Below are 21782 nucleotides of genomic sequence, written 5' to 3'. Positions count from 1 at the left end.
ATATTGATTTTTAAAATGTATGCTAGTATGTGATATAGTCAAAACGATTCGACCATGAAATAAAGAGATACAAATATGTCAGAATTGATGTAAAAGAAAAAAAGTTAACCAGGTGTGTTTCTGTTTTTAGGATTGGATAAACAATGTGTTAATATATATATATATATATAGTTTATAATTATATAGTCTTAAAACATGTACGGGTTTTGGTAACAGGAAATATTTAACACATTGTATGGAAATTTTAGAGGTTTATTAAGCTCATATATATGCTCTCGGTCATTTGTATCATTTTAGTTTTCTTAATTGGGCCTAAACTATGTAAAAATACGCATGAAGTCATTTGGTTCCTGCACATTCTAAAAAAATGGTCCTTTGAACTGATGCTTATGCTTTCTGGTATGGGCAAAAAAAAAAAAGGTTTGGGCAAGTTGTCCATGACTTTTTTATTTAATTTAGAAATGTAACTTCAAATTTATTTTTCTTAACAATCCAAAATAGGAAATTTTCCACTATATGTTACATCTATATATATCAGCTCTTTGGATATAAAAAAGGTTTGACTGTGAGAAAAGAAGAATCAGAATACTTTTTAGACTTAAAGAATCAGAATACCATTCATTTTTTGAAAGTAGTTGGTTCTCTTTTCTATCATCCATATCTTTTTCATTGACGATTATTGAGATTTGATTTGGTTCGGATGTCATCATCATTAACATCATGTCGTGTCAGTAAATTTTCACAAATGTTATATTCACTGGCATAGACGCATAACAATGTTCATCAGCAGATCAGCTGGTACATTAGAAAAAATACAAAAAAACTTTTACATCGTTTAAAAGGTCAATATCCTCTCTGACCCGCTTCCCAATGTCGAATCCTTGGGCCTCTGGCCTCCGTGCTTCCGCCTTGTTTCCGTCGTCTCTCGCCGCCGGTAAAGAGCAAAGCCACATCCCTCCCCATCCACCTGACCCTCCCGACCCTAAATCCCAACTGTCAGTGCTCCAATTCCCTCTCCTTTCCCCTAAAGTTCCAACTGCTCGGACCTTAGCTCTTAGCACTAAGGATCGTTCTACTCTCCCTGTTCCAACTGTCTCAACTGAGACTACAACTTCTACTGATATAGAGATGCTCGCTTCTGATCTCTCTAGTCAAAATCAAGAAATTGGATCTGAAATCCCTAGATCTGTTATCACTTTTGAACCAAACCCTCAAACTAAGAACTTCACTGTTCTTCCCCCCAAGACCTCCTCCCCCCTTCACACCAACAAAGCCCTAACCCCCCCTACTATCCATCGCCCTAGCCCTGAAACTGACCCCATTGTTGACACTGTGTTGCCTTCTCCTCTGGTTGAAGAAACGCAGAACAATGCGTCCTTTCCTGCTCCAGCAAACAACCCACCTGAGCCTACTCTCATTGAGAAGATTAGAAGATTTGAGGACAAATCACTCAAGAGACTAGCTCCAGTTACCATTTCTGCTTCAGGACGTCCTTCAGTTCTGATTCCTGATGCTGTGTTCCAAAAAGGTGCAGACCTCCATAAAGACTTCATTGTTTGTTGTTTCAATGGAAGGTCTCCCCCCTATAGTCAAATACAAAGTGTGTTAAATCACATGTGGGGTAAAGGCAGGAAACTGGAGATTCACAATAATCCTGCTCAAAGGACGGTCCTGGTTAGAATTCAAAGTGACTACCTCAAGCAGAAAATATTAGAAAAAGGTTACTGGTGTGTTGGAGACTCTATGTTTTATGCAATCCAATGGACGTCCCTCCATTCTTCTCAGCCTCCAACTCCGACTTCTATCCAGCTTTGGGCGCATCTAACAGGAGTCCCTCTTGATCTGCGCCATCAACAGGGTTTAAGTTTGGTTGCTGGTCTCGTTGGAGAACCAAAAGAAACAGATGACTTCACAAAAAACCTAGTGAGTCTCACTATGTCTCATGTTAAAGTGGAACTGGATCTTACGAAGCCTGCACCAGATATCGTGGAGTTCACAAGGGAATCAGGAGAGGTTGTGGAGGTTTTAGTGACATATCCATGTCTTCCTCCTACATGTGCACACTGCAAAGAGCTGGGCCATATTGCAAAGAATTGTCTCTTGCTACCGCTACCCCATAAAGCCCCCCCTCCTCCGACTACAAAAAAGAGCCCTACCCCCAATCCCTCTACTAAAACTTATGTACCCAAACCATCAGCTAAAACCGCCCCTCCCTCCACTCCCTCGTCTTCTTCTTCCCCTCCATCAGCTACTGTTCCCTCTCCCTCACTTAGTACATCTTTGCCTGTAAACACTTCAAAACCCCTGCCCCCAACCATTCCTGAAAAAGCAGTTACTATATCAAACCACAACTTCCTCCACCTTACCTCCTCTCGACCTCCTGTTGCTTACCCTGTTGATTCTGAAACTAGCCCTCCTAACCCTCGACTAAGACTGTCCCTTAAGCTCTCTCGCTCTGACCCAACCTTGTCTCCTCCCACCTCTTCTCTTCTTCCTCCTCTGCCTGTTGAAAACCGCTCCAACTCTTCCCGCACCCCTATAGCTCCTCTCCTTTTGACCCTTCCTTTTCCTTCTGACCCCAATCCTTACTCTCTTTTGGTTAACGACTCTTCCTTTACTCAAGGAGAGTCCCCCCTTTTATCTTAAATGTATACAAAACTATTTTTTTGGAACGTCCGCGGTCTAAATGACTCGGATAAGCACACCCCTTTTTGTAATTGGCTAAAGACCCATCAACCTATTTTTGGTACTATCTTAGAATCTCATATCAAAGATCAGAATCTGGCCCAGCTCATGTCTTCTCTTTGTCGTGGCTGGAACTATACAACAAATCATCTCTCTGATGAAGATGGTAGGATAATTCTCATCTGGAAGGACCCAGTCAAGGTACAAGTGATGCATCAATCACCTCAACAGCTAACTTGTCAAGTACACCTCCCAGCTACTGCTCCTTTTATCTACACTGCAATCTACGCTTCTAACGAAAGAGCAGAAAGAGCGGGCTTGTGGGTTGAACTTCTTTACCTGTACCAGCTGTTGAACCTTGCGAACATTCCATGGATCTTAGGTGGTGACTTTAATGAGATCATTCATCACTCTGAGCATTCCCTGTTTGAGGTTAACTCCATCTCTCCTCAAATGTCGGAATTTAGGGACACTCTTCATCAGATGGGAATGTTTGACCTTCGGTTTCAGGGCCCACTTCACTCTTGGTCTAACCACCGGCCGGAAAATCCCATTGCTAAAAAACTTGATCGCCTGCTCGTCAACTCCAATGTAATATCCCTCTTTCCAAACAGTGTCGCTACCTTTCTTCCCCCGGAGATGTCAGACCATTGCCCTTGTCTTCTTGACCTAGCCCACCAACTCCCATTAGCTGGAACCAAGCCCTTTCGGTTCTTTAACTACCTTACTAAACACCCGCTCTTTCACCAGACGGTCCTTGAGGCTTGGAATCAGGCCGGAAGCATGGCATTCACTCTCACAAATCTTTGTTGGAAGCAAAAAACAGTAAAAGGAGTGTTAAAACAGTTAAATAGAGAGAACTTTTCTAATATTCAGGTGAGGGTTTTAGAAACTAACAGTTTGCTTCAAGATGTGCAGGTACAAGCTTTGACAAATCCAACTCCCCATCTCTTTCAAGAAGAACGACAGCTGCATCAGAAGTGGTTATTCCTGCGCCAAATTGAAGAATGTTATTTTCGACAAAAGTCAAGGGTAAACTGGCTGAATGAAGGGGATCAAAACACGGCTTACTTCTTCAGAATTTTCCAAACAAGGGCGAGTTACAACACTATTCGGTCCTTCATGCTGTCAACGGGTGGATTGTTGACTGACCCCCTGCTCATGAGCCTTCATGCCATAACACATTTCCGCAATCTGCTCGGCCCAGACTTGTTGCAACCGCTTCAACTTCACTCCTCTCCTGACTGGTTTACTCAGCTCTCTGGTTTCTCTCCTACTCCGGCTCATGTTATTGCAATGACTATAATCCCAACTGCTGAGGAGATTCAGAAGCTTCTATTCAAAATCAATCCTAACAAAGCTCCAGGTCCTGACGGTCTCACTTCTGAGTTCTACAAGTCTTCTTGGAGTTTTTTAGGAATGGAGGTACTCTCCTCGATTTCGCACTTATTTCACTACTCCTTCATGCCAGCTTCCACGAACTCTACAATACTCGCACTAGTTCCAAAGCGCCCAGGAGCTTCTGCCATTACTGACTTTCGCCCTATTAGCTGCCTTAACACTCTCTACAAAGTTGTAGCTAGACTTCTTGTCAGGAGGATAAAAACTATTTTGCCAGAGCTCATTGTTCCTAACCAGACAGCATTCGTTAAAGGCAGGTTAATAGTGGAGAACACGGTCTTAGCAGGGGAACTTGTAAACAGTTATCATCGAAAGACAGGGCCAAAAAGGATTACCATCAAGGTGGACATAGCTAAGGCTTTCGACACTCTCTCCTGGGAATTCTTATTCAACTGCCTCGAGGGTCTGCATCTCCCGCCATTTCTGGTGGGTTGGCTTCGTGCGTGCATCTGTACACCTAACTTCACCGTCGGCTATAACGGTAGAGTGCACGGACACTTCAAGGGTAAGCGGGGACTTAGGCAGGGAGACCTCCTTTCTCCCTATCTCTTTGTCATTGCTATGAATATGCTCTCCCTCATGCTGAATAAAGCCGCCGCTGACTTGAAGATTAAGTACCATCACAAGTGTAGCAAGTCCAAGCTCACCCACTTATGTTTTGCCGACGACCTGTTGATCTTCATGGATGGTTCCCTTGGCTCAGTACAGAATGTTCTCCAGGTACTGAAAGAGTTTGAACTGCGCTCTGGCCTTGCTGTAAGTGTACAGAAGTCTTCATTCTATGCCTCCGGTTTATCGCAACAGGAGATAGATGTCATCAAGGTGTCTACGGGAATGCCTAATGGGACTCTACCAGTGCGCTATCTTGGTGTTCCCCTCTGCACAAAGAAGTTAACAATAGCAAACTGTGAGGTTCTGATACGGCAAGTCAAATCAAAATTCACTTCATGGACTGTAAAGACACTGTCGTTTGCTGGAAGGCTTCTCTTAATCAAAACAGTCATTGCGGGTATTACTAACTTCTGGTGCTCAACCTTCCTACTTCCTAAAGCCTGTATAAAAAGAATAAATTCCTTGTGTGGACTATTCCTATGGAAAGGTAGACTTGATTCGCATCACTCGGCTAAGGTATCTTGGGAAGTGGTGACTAAGGAAAAAACTAGTGGTGGACTAGGGGTAAAGGACCTATTAACTTGGAACAAGGCGTGTTGTATAAAACTGATATGGTTGCTGTTCTTTCAAGCAGGATCAATTTGGGTGGGATGGTTCAAGGCAGAAGTTCTAAAAGGCTCCCTTTCAAATTTCTGGACTATGAGACCTTCAACATCAAACTCATGGCTTGTCAATAAGCTTTTCAAGCTCAGAGATGAAGTCTATACCTGGATAAGGATGCAAGTAGGCAATGGAGAATCCTGTCGCTTCTGGTCAGATAATTGGTCCCCCTTTGGGAAACTTTCACAGTTTCTGCTCTCAGACCATACTTCAGGTATGGGTATAAGCTTGAAAACAACCGTAGCGGACCTTTTTGTTGGTGGAAACTGGAGACTTCCTCCTCCACGCTCTGAAAGTATGCTTCAACTCCATATATTCTTCACAACATTAGGTCTGACTGAGACAGAGGATCGCTATGAGTGGATAGTCAATGAAAAACCGTCATCAAGATACAGTACAAGCGAGATATATCGAAAGCTGAGGGACATGGAAGAGACAGTACCGTGGGCTTCAATTGTTTGGATTGGTAGAGGAATTCCACGCCACAACTTCCTAACTTGGTTGTTTGTACTGAATAGATGCCCAACTAGGGACCATCTTATAGGCTGGGGACTTCAAACGGATGGGGCTTGTCTTCTCTGTAATCAGGCTGCTGAATCAAGGGACCATTTATTCTATCTGTGTCCGTACAGTTGGGGAATTTGGGTGGAGATTTCCAGAAGATGTCACCTGCAACCACTGAGGAATTGGGATCAAACTTTGCTTTCCATGCAGACACTACAAGGGAACAAAACGGCAAAGAAACTTACATTGTTATGTTGGCAATCGACGATATACTGGGTATGGCAGGAGAGGAACAAAAGGTTACACAACAATCAATACCGCTCTCAGGATGCGGTCATCAAACTGATCACACGTCAGATCACCGATCGCATCAGCGGTTACAGGTTTGATTCTCCGATCATCTCTTCTCGCTATATGCAGCTTTGGCTTTCGACGGCATCGTAATTGAGATTAGCGAACTTGGAAGTCGATTCAGTTACTTGGGCTATTTGGGCCAAATCTGATCTTTTTAATTATGGGTTTAATGATGGTTTGTTAACTAAGGTGGGTTTATAGCCATGAATATATGCATGTGCTTGTAAAACATTTTCTTTCTTTTATATATAAATATGCGAGCCTTTTGTCAAAAAAAAAAAACATGTTTAGTGGAAATCTAAAAAGAGTCATTTTCGCACAGAATTTGTTGGAGATAGCCTTTATTTCGTACTCAAAAACTAAAAGAATTATGGGTCATTTTGTCTTGGGCCAAAACCTATTTACATAACTACATTTTTTTTGTTAAAATGTAACTATATAAAGAATCTTCCTTCTAAATCCTACATCGTTGAAGTATAAATTATTCTCTAAAAAACTTGGTAAATAAATAGGAAGCTCAAGTTTCTTAACAACCAACCATACCTTTTTCTGCCGTTTGGCTAAGATCAAGTGCAGTATATGTTCTTATCAGTTTAATATATGATATTTGGGTCATCTGCTCATCTGATATTAACTTTTTTTTAATGGAAAAAACTCATTAAATAAATTGCTATTTGAGTTTTCGAGAGTCTCCTATGCTTCACACTACTGCAAGGGTCTGGTCTACCCACCAATTGAAGTCCAATTTTTTTGGTAAATTAGATGGGTTTATTATAGTTTCTATTAAACGATCTCTTAGACTTGTATTTTATTGTTTAGTGATTAGCCTCACATTTGTACATCAGTTCCAAGACATGTGCGTCGGCTTAACGGTAAGATTCGGTTGTCATGGCTGTTGGGCTTTTGGTTCGGGTCCAAGAGAATAGGTGCCAAATTCCGACCGGCCCATACCCATCTTGAAATTAAATGTCCACTCTGTTAATGTTCTTATGTTGCTATCGAAATCTTATGTTATTTTTGCCAAAAAGAAAATAGAGATAGATTTGACCAAAACAGAAAGAAAATAAAGATAGATATTTTGACTAAATTGAAATTTCAATACTCTTTGTTTTTGTAGACTTGGCTCTCTTCCTGCCAATTGAAATTTCAATAAACTTTGTTTTTGTAGAAATCTTAGTAGATGAATCTTGCACGTATCTAAATTATAACAAAATCCAAGAAGTCACTGTTATTGGTTAATACCCAAAAAGCATATACTTTTCCTTTTAACTTTTTTTTTGTTGCTCTAAACTATCATAGATACAGGAGGTGGAAAAACTGAACTTTTAGATACATAAAGATGGAAACAAAATATCTTTTCTAAATTTGTTTTTGACTAACTTAATCAATCAGTTAGATGTAAACAACATTTGAATAACCATTTATTAATGACTTGTGTCAGATGTTTGAAATTTGTTCAGTCAACCAAAACTTTTGCCATTTATTCTTGTTTCTAATTATTTCTTGCTAAACTTATTCAAAGTTCATTAATTATCTTGTTTACTAGGACTACAAACAGTTCTTTTGATTATTTAAGATATGAATTAAAACTTAAGTCGCATGGTTTAGCACCAGATTTGTTTCTTAACGAATCTAATCATTCAACCAATTAGTACCACTTAAATAATAAAATACAAAGCATGTACTTTTCACATGTAGCGTTCCAATTATTATTGTTAATATCTAATATTAGTTTTTCGAAAAGGTGAAATATTAAAAGTTGTCTTCTCCGCGCACTATCTTGGCTCTTAGTATGGGACGAGTTCGTCGTATCCTCTTCATTTTCAACAAATAGAAAAACAGAAAAGCTCTTCCGAGGAAACTCAAAGATCTCTGGAGATTCTCTCCAATGGCAGCCACAGTACTTGGCTCCGTCTTCGCTATCTCTCCCGTCTCTACAGAAAGAGTCTGCAACGCTGACTTCCGCAGTACGAAGTCAAACCTACGAGGAAGAACGCAAGCTATCAAATCGGCAACACCGACGAATCACGGTGGTGTTCGACGTGTACACAAGAACAAGGAGGGTGACGGAGAAGGAGCAAAGGTGGCTAAGTTGGTGGAGAGTCCGTATTCGAAAGTGGAGGCTGCGCGTCCAGATTTGCGGAAGAGGTTGTCGGATTTTTTGGAGGAAGCGAGAGATTTGGTCGGAGATGATGATGGTCCGCCACGTTGGTTCTCTCCGTTGGAGTGTAGTACTCAGGCTCCAGGCTCGCCTCTTCTCCTTTTCATACCTGGTTCGTCCTCTAATTAACCGAGTAGTAGATCTTGGACCGAAACTGTAAAAACATAAAAACAGGTTGTTTTGTTTTTGCCATTTTAAAACATTTTTTTACATTGGTTAACGAGAGGTGTCCAATAATAGACGTGGATGGTGGGATTTGATTTGTGGCGTTGACCCACATGGTGTGCTGATCCTCGCCAGACCAGTCAAATCAAAGTGCTATAATTAGTGGTAACATAATTGAAGCTTATGGGCGATAGTGATACCAAAGCTGTTACCAGTTTCTAGTTTCTACTAGGGGTCAGGGTCATAAAGCAATTGTCCTCAATTTTGATGGTATCAATGAACCGTTTTCCCCAGATCATCCCGGTGTGACGGTGTCCGAACATCTTGATGAAATCTAGATTTTACTTATATATTCACTCTACTTTGTCATTTAAAAGAAAACTAAATAAATTTTCAGACAAAAAATTAATCCAGTAATAATAATATTTCATAAAAGTCTCCTTTTTTTTTGAAAATACAAATAAACAATAGATATACATTATATGTATAACTATATATCATATCAGATATATATATCCATTACAATTTCAATAGTTCTAATTTACTTCATTTTTAAAGGATAATAAATTATAGTATTTGCTTACGTCATAGAGTTTGAGATAATCCATTTTTAAGATCAAATAGAAACAAATAATGGAATAGTCGAAAATATTTTAGCTCAACCCTAGTTTATACCATATTTTAGACTAACTGAGAAACTAGAAACCTTGCAGGTATTGATGGTACTGGACTTGGGCTCATTAGACACCACAAGAAACTCGGGGAGTGAGTAAATTTTCAAATTCTTGTTTATATGCTTCTTCATTTTTCTTTTGAAGTTTGCAACTTTGCATTAGCTTCTTCTTTTTCTTTTTCATTTTTGTAACATTCATGCTTATGTTTCTTGATCCATATCAGTTGAAAGAATAAAATTAGAAAGCAAGAAGCCTAAAATGAAATTAAGAATATGGTTTCTCTGTTTCTAGAAGTTACTCATTTTCTGATATTCTTGTTGCCTTTTGAGTAGGATTTTTGATGTATGGTGCCTTCACATTCCAGTCAGGGATCGCACTCCTGCTAAAGGTGCCCTTCTCTTTTTGTACCAAAACAAAAGAAGAGAAAAAAAAATTCTAACCAAGAAGACAGCTTAATGAGGATAAATGACAACTTTGGTTTGTGTGTTTACAGACTTGGTGAAGCTTATTGAGAAGACAGTAAAGTCAGAGAATCATAGTTTCCCAAAAAGACCTATATATTTAGTTGGTGAATCTATTGGAGCATGTCTTGCATTAGACGTTGCAGCCAGGAATCCCAACATCGACCTTGCGCTCATCTTGGCTAATCCAGGTACAAACCTCCATCGGTCCGTGAGATTCTCTTATATTGCCGGTAAACGTTATAACGTATATGTAAGTTTTTGCTCACAGTAGATATTGTTTCTTGCAGCCACACATGTCAACAACTTCATGTCGCAACCTCTATCAGGAATGCTGAATGTTTTACCAGATGGAGTTCCCACACTATTGGAAGAAATATTTGGTTTTAAGCAAGGTAGTAACACTTTTCTGTTCTCTTGTCGTTTTGTAGTTGATGTTTGCCTTCCAAAACATGACAAACATATGGTTTCTTTGTTCCGGGGTACTTTATTACGCAGGCGGTCCAGTGACTGCAATGTTAGACGCTTTGACGAATGAATTTTATGTCCACCAAATGGGTGGAGTTAGTGGAGGGATACTAAGAGATATCTTTGCAGTTTCAACTAATCTTCCTGTAACCATTCCTACTTAGAGAAACTCATGATCTATAAATATTTCAGTTTATAGTCAGTGCATTTGCCATTTCATCATCTCAAAAAAAAGAAAACGTTTGCAGACTTTGAGTAGGATGTTCCCCAAGGACACACTTCTTTGGAAGCTGGAACTGCTTAAGTCTGCTGTTGCATCTGCCAATTCTCACATACACGCGGTCAGAGCTGAAACACTCATACTCTTAAGGTCTAATGCTGAATCTCTTTTTACTAGCAAAGAGTTATTCTAGCTTAGAGCTTAGGTGTAATATGTGAGGTCATGGACATTGCAGTGGACGCGATCAATGGCTGCTGAACGTGGAAGACATTGACAGATTGGCGCTCACATTGCCAAAATGTATTGTCCGCAAGATGAAAGACAATGGACAGTTTCTGTTTTTCGTAAGTGATCTCTCTTCATCCAACACAGAAGATATATAAACTGATACTAACTACACTTCAACTATCTTATGTTACTACGTCTCATGTTAGGAGGAGGGTGTAGATCTGGTTACTATCATCAAGTGCACATGTTTCTATCGCCGTGGGAAGTCTCATGACCACCTGTCAGATTACATCATGCCTACCACATTTGAGTTAAAACAACAAATAGACGACCACAAGTAAAAATCCTTAACAAAACAAATTAGTCTATTACTTAAGAGGTTATAGCGAATAGTGAATGATAATTTTCTACGTTGCAGATTGCTAATAGATGCTACTTCTCCTGTAATGCTATCAACTCTAGCAAATGGTAAAGTTGTAAGGAGCCTAGAAGGTTTACCTTCGGAAGGACCTGTTCTGTACGTTGGCTACCACATGTTATTGGGATTTGAGCTAGCTCCAATGGTATCACAGCTCTTGAAAGAGAGAAACATTCACTTGCGCGGTTTGGCACATCCCATGCTATTTGTAAACAACCAAGATGCGTTGGTTGACACACAGATGTTTGATAAATACAAAATAATGGGTGGAGTTCCTGTCTCCAACTTCAATATCTACAAGTTACTGAGTTTAAAGTCTCATGTCCTTTTGTACCCTGGAGGTGTCCGTGAAGCTCTCCATAGAAAGGTGCTCATAAGAATATATATAATAGTTTGTGACCTTTTTTTTTTTACAGTTTATGCATTCTTGGAGGTTATATTATTAGAGGTTTACATGTACATGCAGGGTGAAGAATACAAGTTGTTTTGGCCAGAGCAACCTGAGTTTGTGAGAGTTGCATCTAAATTTGGAGCGAAAATAGTCCCTTTTGGTGTTGTTGGAGAAGATGACATCTTTGACGTAAGCTTTTCTCTACTCAGTTCTGTGATACTCCTGTTTAGCATGTTAGAAAGAAGCATTGTCTCTATGTATAGAAATGATCTGATAAACACTATAATGGTCTACTTTATGCATCACCTGAACCTTGGTTTGCAAGTTATTAATTTTGGTTAGGATAATGGATGATGAATCTCAGATTGTACTGGATGGTAATGATCAAAAGAACATCCCTATCCTAAAGGATTTGATGGCAGAGGCAACAAAGCAAGCTGGAAACTTAAGGTGTTTCATTTTATCATACATATGTTTTCTAATCATGTAAAAGTACAACTAGTATGAACATTGGTTTTGAAACTGTTGTATTTACTAGGGAAGGTGATGAGAGTGAATTGGGAAACCAAGATTGCTATTTCCCAGGACTTTTACCTAAGATTCCGGGGAGGTTCTACTACTACTTTGGTAAACCAATAGAAACAGCAGGTAGGGAACAAGAGCTAAAAGACAAAGAGAAGGCTCAAGAGTTTTACTTGCAAGTCAAGTCAGAGGTGGAAGAGTGCATTGCCTATTTGAAAATGAAAAGAGAGAGTGATCCCTACAGGCACTTGTTGCCAAGGGTCTTGTATCAGGCTTCACATGGTTTCTCTTCTGAAATTCCTACGTTTGAGCTCTGAAATTCTCTTTTCAATTTGTTTACAATATAGAATAATTAATGTGGCTATGTTGTAAGTAGACACATTCAATTATGATTCATGATATTTAGATGTTTTTTTTTTTAATTTTCATGAACCATGGAAGTCTTAATAAGGTTGTTCTTCATACGTAACTCGTGAGATTGCGTTTCGGCATAATTTAAGCTTCATACAATGTTCATGCGTCCATTAAGTTGTTAAAGATTAATACCAAAACTTTTTCTCTCTTGTTTTTTTTTTTTGCGGCTTTTCAATTTCTTAAGATGTGAACAACAAGTCACAACAACATTTTTGAGAAGAAAGTGAGAAAAGTGTCTTGAGATTATTACAATGAAAGGTACAGTAGTACTTGGCTCCATCAACGGTCTCTCTTCTGTATCGTCTCTCTCAAGAGAAACATTCCGCAACGCTGGTTTCTTCTGTTGGAAACAAAGCTCATCCTCCAAGTATAGACTCACGGCGATCAGACTAGAATCATCGACTACGACTCATGGAGGTATTAGACGAATAAGGAAGAATCAAGATGAAAAGGTGGTTGAGAGTCCGTATGCGAATGTGGAAGAGGAGCGGCCTGACTCGAGGAAGAGCTTGTTAGACTTTTTGGAAGAAGTGAGAGACTTCGTTGGAGAAGAAGGTCCACCTCGTTGGTTCTCTCCGCTTGAGAGCGCTGCTCAGGCTCAAGGCTCTCCTCTCCTCCTTTTTATACCTGGTTCGTCTTCTTGATCTTCTTTGTTTTTTATAATCTACAAGGAACTCTGAAAATGAAAAAGTTAACAAAACTGAGAAGCTAAGAAAAACTTGTAGGTATGGATGGTACTGGACTAGGGCTCATTCGCCAACACAAGAAACTTGGGGAGTACGTTAACTGAAAACAAGAATATATATATTTTATCTGTTTCTGTATATTCCTCATTTTTCTAGTTTTTGAAGTACTGACATGCAATGAATCTTCATTTCTGATGTGGTTGTGACATTGAGTAGGCTATTTGATATATGGTGCCTTCATATTCCAGCCAGGGATCGTACTTCTGCTAAAGGTACCTTTGTTGTCTATCAAAGATTGCTTTCAAACCAAGCACTTAGTTGAATACTGGTTTTGGTTTGTGTGGTTACAGACTTGGTGAAGCTTATTGAGGAGACAGTTAAGTCAGAGAACTACCTTTTCCCAGACAGACCTATATATTTAGTTGGAGAATCTATTGGAGCTTGTCTTGCGTTAGAAGTCGCAGGCAGGAATCCTAACATTGATCTTGCTCTCATCTTGGCTAATCCAGGTACAAACCTCGGGTCTGTTATGGTTCTCTTATATTGTTGGTAAGTACATCTTATACAACGTTTGTTGCAGCCACACTTGTCAACAACTTCATGTCGCAGCCTCTATCAGGAATGCTTAATGTGTTACCAGATGAGATCCCCACACTGTTGGAAGACATATTTGGTTTTAAGCAAGGTAGCAAGCACACTTGGCTCATGTTCTCTTCTCATTTTTTTTTATCTTTACTTCATGTAGTTTAATTTTTTTCTAGCTTAATTTTACTTAATTAAAAATATGTTATTTTCTCTGTTCCCGAGGTTTTCATTACACAGGCGGTCCATTGACTGAAACGTTAGACGCCTTTTCAAATGAATTTGCTGTCCATCAAATCGGTGGAATGATGCTAAGGGATCTGTTTGCAGTTTCAGCTAATCTCCCTGTAAGAACTCAGTTATTAGAAAACTCATGATCTATATGCATTTGCATCGTAGTTTTAGTACCAAAACATTACTGCAGAGTTTAAGTAGGATCTTCTCGAAGGACACACTTCTTTGGAAGCTGGAAATGCTCAAGTCTGCTGTTGCATCTGCGAAGTCTAATACATACGCGGTCAGAGCTGAATTACTGATACTCTTGAGGTCGAATACTGAATCTCTTTTTACTCGCAAAGAGATGTCCTAACTAAGAGCATAGGTGCTAAGATATGAATATCTGGTTAATACCATTGCAGTGGACGTGATCAATGGCTTCTGAACATGGGAGACATCAACAGGTTGTCGCGCACATTGCCAAACTGCATCGTCCGTAAGTTCAACGACAGTGGACCATTTCTCCTTTTGGTAAGTGATCTCTCTTCATCCAGTTCACAAGAAGATACTACGGTGTGGGGATTTGAAAAAGTGGTGTGTACTCAACGAAGAGTGGCTTCAAATTTATCGACTATATAATTAAGACACATCATGTATAATTTATATCCAAATATTTAAAATATAAAAAAGTTAAAATATGGGAAGTTGGAGGGTCTTTCCAAACGCACCGTTTTACTCTTGGCGATATTTTGGCGATATTTTGGCGATTTCGAAACTGACTTTCGACGGGGGTTTCTCGATGATTTCGGCGACACCGCCGGGCTTATCTGAGTCACCGGAGGGTAATCGGATGCTACAGGAGGTAGATCTAGGGGAGGATAAGAGATCTACGGTTGCAGATTTGAAGGAAAAGGGAAAGGAGTTGAAATGGGTTTCAGTGGCGCAGGATAAGAGGTGTCTCAAGAAGTATGAAGTGGAGGTCAAATCGGTTGATGGTAAGCACAAGGTGGTGATTCCTGGCGATATTCTCTCAGAGGCTACGCCGCTGTGGGAAGATTTCATTGTTGGAAAATTTTTGGATATTGCGCCCCATATAGCGAAAGTTCATATGGTGGTGAACAAAATCTGGAGTTATGGTGATTCTACATCAAAGGTGGAGGTTTATGATGTTAATGCCACAACAATGAGGTTTACGGTTAAGAATCCGAAGGTGCGTGAGAAGATCATCAAGAGGGGGATGTGGAACATTGCAGGTGTTCCTATGGTTGTGAAGAAGTGGTCACCCAAAACGGAAGAAGAGAAACAAGAGGAGGAAGCTATCCCTATGTGGGTTCATCTGAGGAAAGTGCCTCTCCACATGTTCTCATGGGAGGCATTAAGCTTTATGACAAGCACTGTGGGGTTCCCAGTGTATCTTCATCCAGAAACGATAGCTTGTTCAAATTTTGAGGAGGCAAAAATCTTTGTGAATGTTGATGTATCGAAAGCTTTACCGAAGGAGATTGATTTTGCTATAGAGGGAAAGGAGTTCACAGCTGAGTTTTATTACCCTTGGCTTCCTTCAAGGTGTAACATCTGTGAGAAATGGGGTCACTCTGAGAATGTTTGTGTTAAGAAGAAAAGGGAGATGAAACATGGAGATATGGATTTGTTAAAAGGAAGTGCTACAAAGGCAGGTAATGAAGATATAAGGGTCTCAGGGAGCAGAGGTATGGGAGAGGAGTCTGGTATTCTGAGGAAGAAGTCTAATGAGAAGCAGCTAAGTACTGATGGTAATGGAGAGGGAGTGAGTAATGCTGAGGGAGAAAATGTATGGTTCTCTCCTGGTAGAGCTGGAAGAGTAGGAAGATCTTTGTCAAAAACACCGGGTAGAGTTGACCAAGTAATGCAGATATCAGCGTCTAAATTTTCAGTTCTGAGTGTGGATGATGTTGAGGAAGGAGAAATACAAAAAGATGAATCACACGAGACGGAGGAAGTAAACATTGAGGAAGAGGATGCAAATGTTATAACTGAGGAGGATCTGTTGGAAGATGAGATACTGGAACAGAAGACTAAAGAGAATGAGAAAGGAGCAGAGCAAAAAGGGGGGAGGAAGGTCCAGAAGACTAAAGCTCAGGATGCAAATCCTAAGAGTAAAAGGTCTTCTAGACGTAAACTCTAATCATGGAGAGTTTTTTCTGGAATGTGCGCGGACTGAATAAATCATTGAAGCATTCCGTGGTTAGAGAGTGGATTCATAATAAAGAAACGAGTTTTGGAGGTATTTTGGAAACAAGGGTGAAGGAGAATAAGGCTGAACGGATTTTGAATACAGTGTTTAGAGACTGGTCTTCTATCACAAACTATGAAGATAGTAGAGGTGGGAGGATATGGTTTCTTTGGAGGGAGATGGTTCGTGTCACTCCAGTTTATAAGTCGGATCAAATAATCACAGTAATGGTGGAGATTAAGGATGAGGAAGCTTTCTACTGTACTTGTGTTTATGCAAATAACCAAGTTGAAGATCGAAGAGGGTTGTGGGAAGATCTGATTCATCATCACAGTTCTTCTAGTTTCAAGAATAAGGCATGGATGATAATGGGTGATTTCAATGAAATTTTGGAAGGCAATGAAAGCTCGAGGTTCGCTGATACGGGTAGAGTTCCGACTGGGATGAGGGACTTTCAGAGTGTAGTTCTGCAATGTCATCTTGTTGATATGGCCTACCAAGGGCCACAATACACATGGTGTAATAAAAGAGAGGAGGGAGTAATATGTAAGAAGTTGGACAGAGTATTATTGAACGAAGAGGCTGTTCTACGGTTTCAAAATGCGTATTCTGTCTTTGAGCCTGGAGGTTGTTCGGATCATATGAGATGCAATATTCAACTGCTGCCTAAGTCTGAGGTGATCAAAAGGCCATTTAAGTATGTCAACTCTATGAGTAGTATCTCGTCTTTTTTGCCGATGGTTAAAGATTATTGGGACTCTACTGTGGGTTTGTTCCACTCTACATCTGCAATGTATAGATTTTCAAAGAAGTTGAAAAATCTGAAGCCGCTGATCAGAGAGCTAGCTCGGGAGAAGTTGGGTAACTTGACTAAGAGAACTAAAGAAGCTTATGGATTACTATGTGAGAAGCAAAAGGCTACATTAGCTTGCCCAAGTGAGACTACCATTAAAGAAGAGGTTAAAGCTTATGGAGAATGGTTACATGTGGCTAATTTGGAGGAGGATCATTTGAAACAAAAGGCTAAACTGCATTGGCTTGAGGTGGGGGATCAAAATAACAAGACTTTCCATCGTGCTATTAGATCGAGGCAAGCTCAGAATTTGATTAGAGAAATCCGATGTCCAGATGGGAACGTTGTTAACACTCATGAGGAAGTTAAGAGGGAGGCAGAAAGATTTTTCAAGGAGTTTCTGAATAAGTGTCCATCGAATTATCAAGGGGCTTCAGTGGAGGAATTGCGAGAATTGCATACTTTTAGATGTACTCCTGAGGATTGTGGTTTACTAGAGGCAGAGGTCACTGATGAGGAAGTTCGAAGGGTTCTGTTTGCTATGCCAAATAATAAATCTCCTGGGCCAGATGGCTTCCCTGCAGAGTTCTTCAAGACTACATGGCCAGTTCTGAGTAAAGATTTCATCGTTTCGGTGCAATCTGTGTTTAGATATGGGTTCTTTCCAAAAGGGGTGAATTCAACAATTCTTGCTTTGATTCCCAAGAAGCTTGACTCTCTTGAGATGAAGGACTTTCGACCCATAGCGTGTTGTAACGTCCTCTACAAAGTGGTTTCAAAGATATTGGCTAATCGTTTGAAGCAGGTTCTACCTCGTATCATTCAGGAGAATCAGTCAGCGTTTGTTCACGGTAGATTACTCATGGAGAATGTCTTACTCGCTTCTGAGCTTGTTAAAGATTACCACAAAGATACTGTTAGTCCCAGGTGCGTTATGAAAATAGACATCTCCAAGGCTTTCGACTCGGTACAATGGTCTTTTGTGTTGGAAAGCTTGCAAGCATTGGGATTTCCTGTGAATTTTATTCACTGGATTAAGCTCTGTATCACCAGTCCTTCCTTCTCGGTTCAAGTAAATGGGGACTTGGCGGGTTACTTTCAAAGTTCAAGAGGTCTCCGTCAGGGCTGTTCTCTCTCTCCGTACTTATTTGTTCTCTGTATGAATGTACTCTCACTGAAGTTGGACAGAGCAATGGCTGAGAGGAGATTTAAGGTCCATCCGGGTTGTAAGAAGCTATCTCTCACTCATCTCTGCTTTGCGGATGACTTAATGGTATTTGTAGAAGGCTCTAAGGATTCAATACAGGGTGCTCTCTCGGTATTTGAAGAATTTGAAGTTTGGTCTGGGTTAAGCATAAGTGTGGAGAAGTCTACAATTTATATGGCTGGTATAACAACTGAGGAGAAGAGTAATATCTTGACTAACTTCAAGTTTGCTGAAGGAGAACTTCCGGTGCGTTATTTGGGACTACCATTGATGACTCAAGCCATGAGAACCCAAGACTACTCTCCCCTGTTAGAGCACGTTCGTAATAAAATAAATACTTGGACTTGTCGGTACCTATCCTATGCAGGGAGACTCCAGCTCATAAGCTCTGTGATCATCAGCATTGTAAATTTTTGGATAGCTGTGTTTCGTGTCCCCTGTAGCTGTATAAGGGAGGTGGAGAAAATCTGTTCAGCTTTCTTATGGACTGGTCCAGTGCTCAAGTCTTCTAATGCTAAGGTAGCTTGGAAGGAGGTAAGCTGTCTGAAGTGTGAAGGAGGTTTAGGGATACGTGACTTGAGGGAAGTGAATAAGGTCTATGGTCTTAAGTTGATATGGAGATTGCTATCTGGCGATTCTTTATGGGGGAAGTGGATTCATGCTAACCTACTGAAAGGGAAGAGTTTTTGGGTAGTGAAGTCTAATCCGCAAGTGGGGTCGTGGATGTGGCGGAAAATGTTGAAACTAAGAGAAGTGGCTAAACTGTTTTATAAGAAGGAGCTCGGGAATGGAAGACACACTTCATTCTGGTATGATCACTGGTCTGAGAAAGGGGTGCTTCACGACTTGTTAGGAGATAGAGGAGTTATTGATCTGGGTATAGGGAAAGATGAGTCTGTGGAGGATGCTCTGCTGAGTAACAGGAGAAGAAGAAAACATCGTGTAAGTATCCTCAATGATCTCGAGGAAGAGATGAGTAACACCAGAAGCAGGCTTGATCCAGAAGGTAAAGATGTGAGTATTTGGAAAGGGAAATCGGCTTACAAACAGAAGTTTTCTACTCAAGAAACTTGGAAGCAGGTGAGAGTTGGAAATCCTTTCTGTGTTTGGGCAAGTGGAGTGTGGTTCTCTCATGCTACTCCTAAATTTGCGTTCATGGCGTGGTTGGCTTCAAGGGACAGACTATCTACAATGGATAGAGTAGTAAAGTGGAGTCATGGTGTTGATACCACCTGTGTTCTCTGTAATGCTGCGCAGGAATCGAGAGATCATCTCTTTTTTGAGTGTCAATATACGGCTCAAGTTTGGGAGTTTATTGTGAAAGGGATCTTGGGTAGTTCATATACGAATCAGTGGTCAGAGATCATGGTTCTCATAACAGATTCGTCGAGGGAAAGGAAGAGTCTCTTCTGTCTAAGATATTCTTTTCAAGCAGTACTTTATGGTGTGTGGAGAGAAAGAAATAAGGTTAGGCACGGTGATCGGATGATGCCTGTTCCTATTCTTCAAAGATTGATTGAGAAGAGCATTAGAAACAAGATTAGTGTTCTGCGCAAGAAGGGGATAAAGGGAATGGAGATGATGATGCAATATTGGTTTCTAAATAGGATGTAAAGAGTTTTCTTGAGTTTCATTCTAGAAATTAAACAGTAAGCATCTTGATGTAACAAGGCTGTTTTTTGATGAATAAATTTAGCATTCATTCAAAAAAAAAAAAAAAAAAAATATTCTAGTTTTCGGTAGGTTCTTGCATTTTAGAGAACATATTCATTCATAAGCTACGTACACTTAAACTATCTCTCTTTTTTACATCAAATGTTATAAGGAGGATGATGTAGATCTTGTTACTATCCTCAAGTGTACATGTTTCTATCGCCGTGGGAGGTCACATGATTACATTTCAGATTATATTATGCCTACGCCATACGAGTTAAGAAAACAACTAGAGGAACATAGGTAACGACATGCCTCACTAGTTTCTCTCTATGTATCTTTAAGTAAAAGGTTATAGTACTGAGTGATAATTTTTTTACTATATATGCAGATTACTAATATATGCTACTTCCCCTGTAATGCTGTCAACTCTAGAGAACGGTAAGATTGTAAGGAGCCTAGAAGGGCTACCTACAGAGGGACCTGTTCTGTACGTTGGGTATCACATGGTATTGGGATTTGAGTTACCTCCAATGATAGCTCAACTCATGAAAGAGAGGAACATTCACTTGCGTGGGTTGACACATCCGATTATTTTTATGAACAAGTCGATAGTACACGACATAATCGACCCTCAGACATTTGACAAATATAAGATAACGGGTGGAGTTCCTGTCTCCCATGCCAATATATACAAGTTACTGAGTTCAAAGTCTCATGTGCTTTTGTATCCTGGAGGCGTCCGTGAAGCTCTCCATAGAAAGGTGAACAAGGAAATATAATAATTTAAGGGCTTCTGAATTCTTGGGAGATAATATTATTTGAGGCTTACTTGTACAGGGTGAAGAGTACAAGTTGTTCTGGCCAGAGCAACCTGAGTTTGTGAGAGTTGCATCTAAATTTGGAGCGAAAATAGTCCCCTTTGGTGTTGTTGGAGAAGACGACATCTGCAAGGTAAGCTTTCTCTCTACTAGTCAATCATGTGATCTTGAGTTTCATATTCATAAGCTATACTCAATTCTACTGGTTAGCAAATCAGAAAACAAGAAATATATATACAGGATATGAGTCATCGCCAATGGGTCTATATTTCATATTTCTACATCAGCTTCTTCCTACATTCTACAGATTACTGCCTTCCACATTTAGTTTTTTTTTTTGGTTATTAGCTCTGAAGTGCTGATAAACTCTATAATGTCTTTTATTTATGTTCACCCGAATTTTGGTTTTAAAGTAAGTTTGGTTGGGACTTGGATGACTCTCAGATTGTTCTGGATTCCAATGATCAAAGGAACATCCCTATCTTGAAATATTTAATGGAAAGGGCAACAAAGGAAGCTGGCAACTTAAGGTGTTTCAACACCCACTATATATATACACATTGTTTTCTCATCTATACTCTCTTCATGTAAATAGTCATATGATCACTGACTTTGAGCTGTCATACTTCTTAGGAAAGGCCACGAGAGCGAATTGGGAAACCAAGATTTCCATTTACCAGGGCTTGTACCTAAGATTCCAGGGAGATTCTATTATTACTTTGGAAAACCAATAGACACCGCAGGTATATATATAAACTAGTGTTGCTTTGATCTACTCTAGACCACTGATTTGAATACTTGCAATGGCTTTTATTTTTCTTGGCAGGTAAGGAACAAGAGCTAAGAGACAAAGAAAAGGCCCAAGAGCTTTACTTGCAAGTCAAGTCTCAGGTAGAACAATGCATTGCTTATTTAAAAGTGAAAAGAGAGAGTGATCCCTACAGAAACTTGCTGCCAAGGATGTTGTATCAGGCGTCACATGGTTTCTCTTCTGATATTCCAACCTTTGATCTCTGAAATTACAATCTCTTTGATCATATTTTGCCCTTCAGTCCTTGCTGATGTTGACACCTTAAGGAGAGACTCAAGCCAACTTTATTATATAAGATTTTTGAAATCACCAACTTTTTTTTTAATGTAGCATAGATAAATAATAGCAGCAAAATAAAACTTTTTGTGTTAAATGATAGTCCTTATAATGATTATTTTCTTTTCATATAATGTAATTGGTGATTTACTCAGTGTTTAAAAAATGATTATTTTCTCGTATTAAT

At 39.8% G+C, this 21782-nt stretch overlaps 2 protein-coding genes, 1 long non-coding RNA gene and 1 other non-coding gene across 5 annotated transcripts; 3 read left to right on the top strand and 1 right to left on the bottom strand.

Annotated features, from left to right (window-relative positions):
- Positions 1 to 4989: 4989 nt before the first annotated feature.
- LOC111200501 lies at positions 4990 to 6492 on the bottom strand. Its single transcript, XR_002654156.2, has 3 exons — positions 6108 to 6492; positions 5801 to 6036; positions 4990 to 5711 (listed from the first exon to the last, which is right to left on the bottom strand). It is a non-coding gene; the product is annotated as an uncharacterized LOC111200501 (long non-coding RNA).
- Positions 6493 to 6755: 263 nt separating this feature from the next.
- LOC125576025 lies at positions 6756 to 6948 on the top strand. Its single transcript, XR_007314561.1, has one exon. It is a non-coding gene; the product is annotated as a U2 spliceosomal RNA (small nuclear RNA).
- A 985-nt stretch (positions 6949 to 7933) lies between these two features.
- LOC106349311 (phytyl ester synthase 2, chloroplastic) lies at positions 7934 to 12386 on the top strand. The gene is made up of 13 exons (XM_048735402.1): positions 7934 to 8489; positions 9256 to 9307; positions 9549 to 9604; positions 9710 to 9868; positions 9968 to 10072; positions 10176 to 10291; positions 10394 to 10515; positions 10601 to 10709; positions 10800 to 10930; positions 11012 to 11378; positions 11478 to 11591; positions 11767 to 11852; positions 11941 to 12386. The coding sequence occupies exons 1-13, from the start codon at positions 8105 to 8107 to the stop codon at positions 12239 to 12241; spliced, it is 2103 nt and encodes a 700-aa protein (XP_048591359.1). The 5' UTR covers positions 7934 to 8104; the 3' UTR covers positions 12242 to 12386.
- Positions 12387 to 12575: 189 nt separating this feature from the next.
- On the top strand, positions 12576 to 21777 carry LOC106349312 (phytyl ester synthase 2, chloroplastic). 2 transcript variants are annotated; one of them, XM_013789257.3, is made up of 14 exons: positions 12576 to 12968; positions 13064 to 13115; positions 13241 to 13296; positions 13375 to 13533; positions 13605 to 13709; positions 13847 to 13953; positions 14031 to 14152; positions 14245 to 14353; positions 19860 to 19990; positions 20079 to 20451; positions 20528 to 20641; positions 20953 to 21038; positions 21142 to 21251; positions 21335 to 21777. In XM_013789257.3, exons 1-14 carry the CDS (start codon positions 12590 to 12592, stop codon positions 21523 to 21525), a joined length of 2094 nt encoding a protein of 697 aa, XP_013644711.2. In that variant the 5' UTR covers positions 12576 to 12589; the 3' UTR covers positions 21526 to 21777. The 2 variants fall into 2 exon arrangements, with proteins under 2 accessions (XP_013644711.2, XP_013644710.2); XM_013789256.3 differs by having other exon boundaries at positions 13832 to 13953.
- The last annotated feature ends 5 nt before the right edge of the window (positions 21778 to 21782 follow it).

This window comes from Brassica napus, chromosome A6, assembly GCF_020379485.1.
Source record: "Brassica napus cultivar Da-Ae chromosome A6, Da-Ae, whole genome shotgun sequence".
NCBI lineage: Eukaryota > Viridiplantae > Streptophyta > Magnoliopsida > Brassicales > Brassicaceae > Brassica > Brassica napus.
Note: the sequence above shows the minus strand (reverse complement) of the source record. Positions and strands in the feature narration are given on the sequence as shown.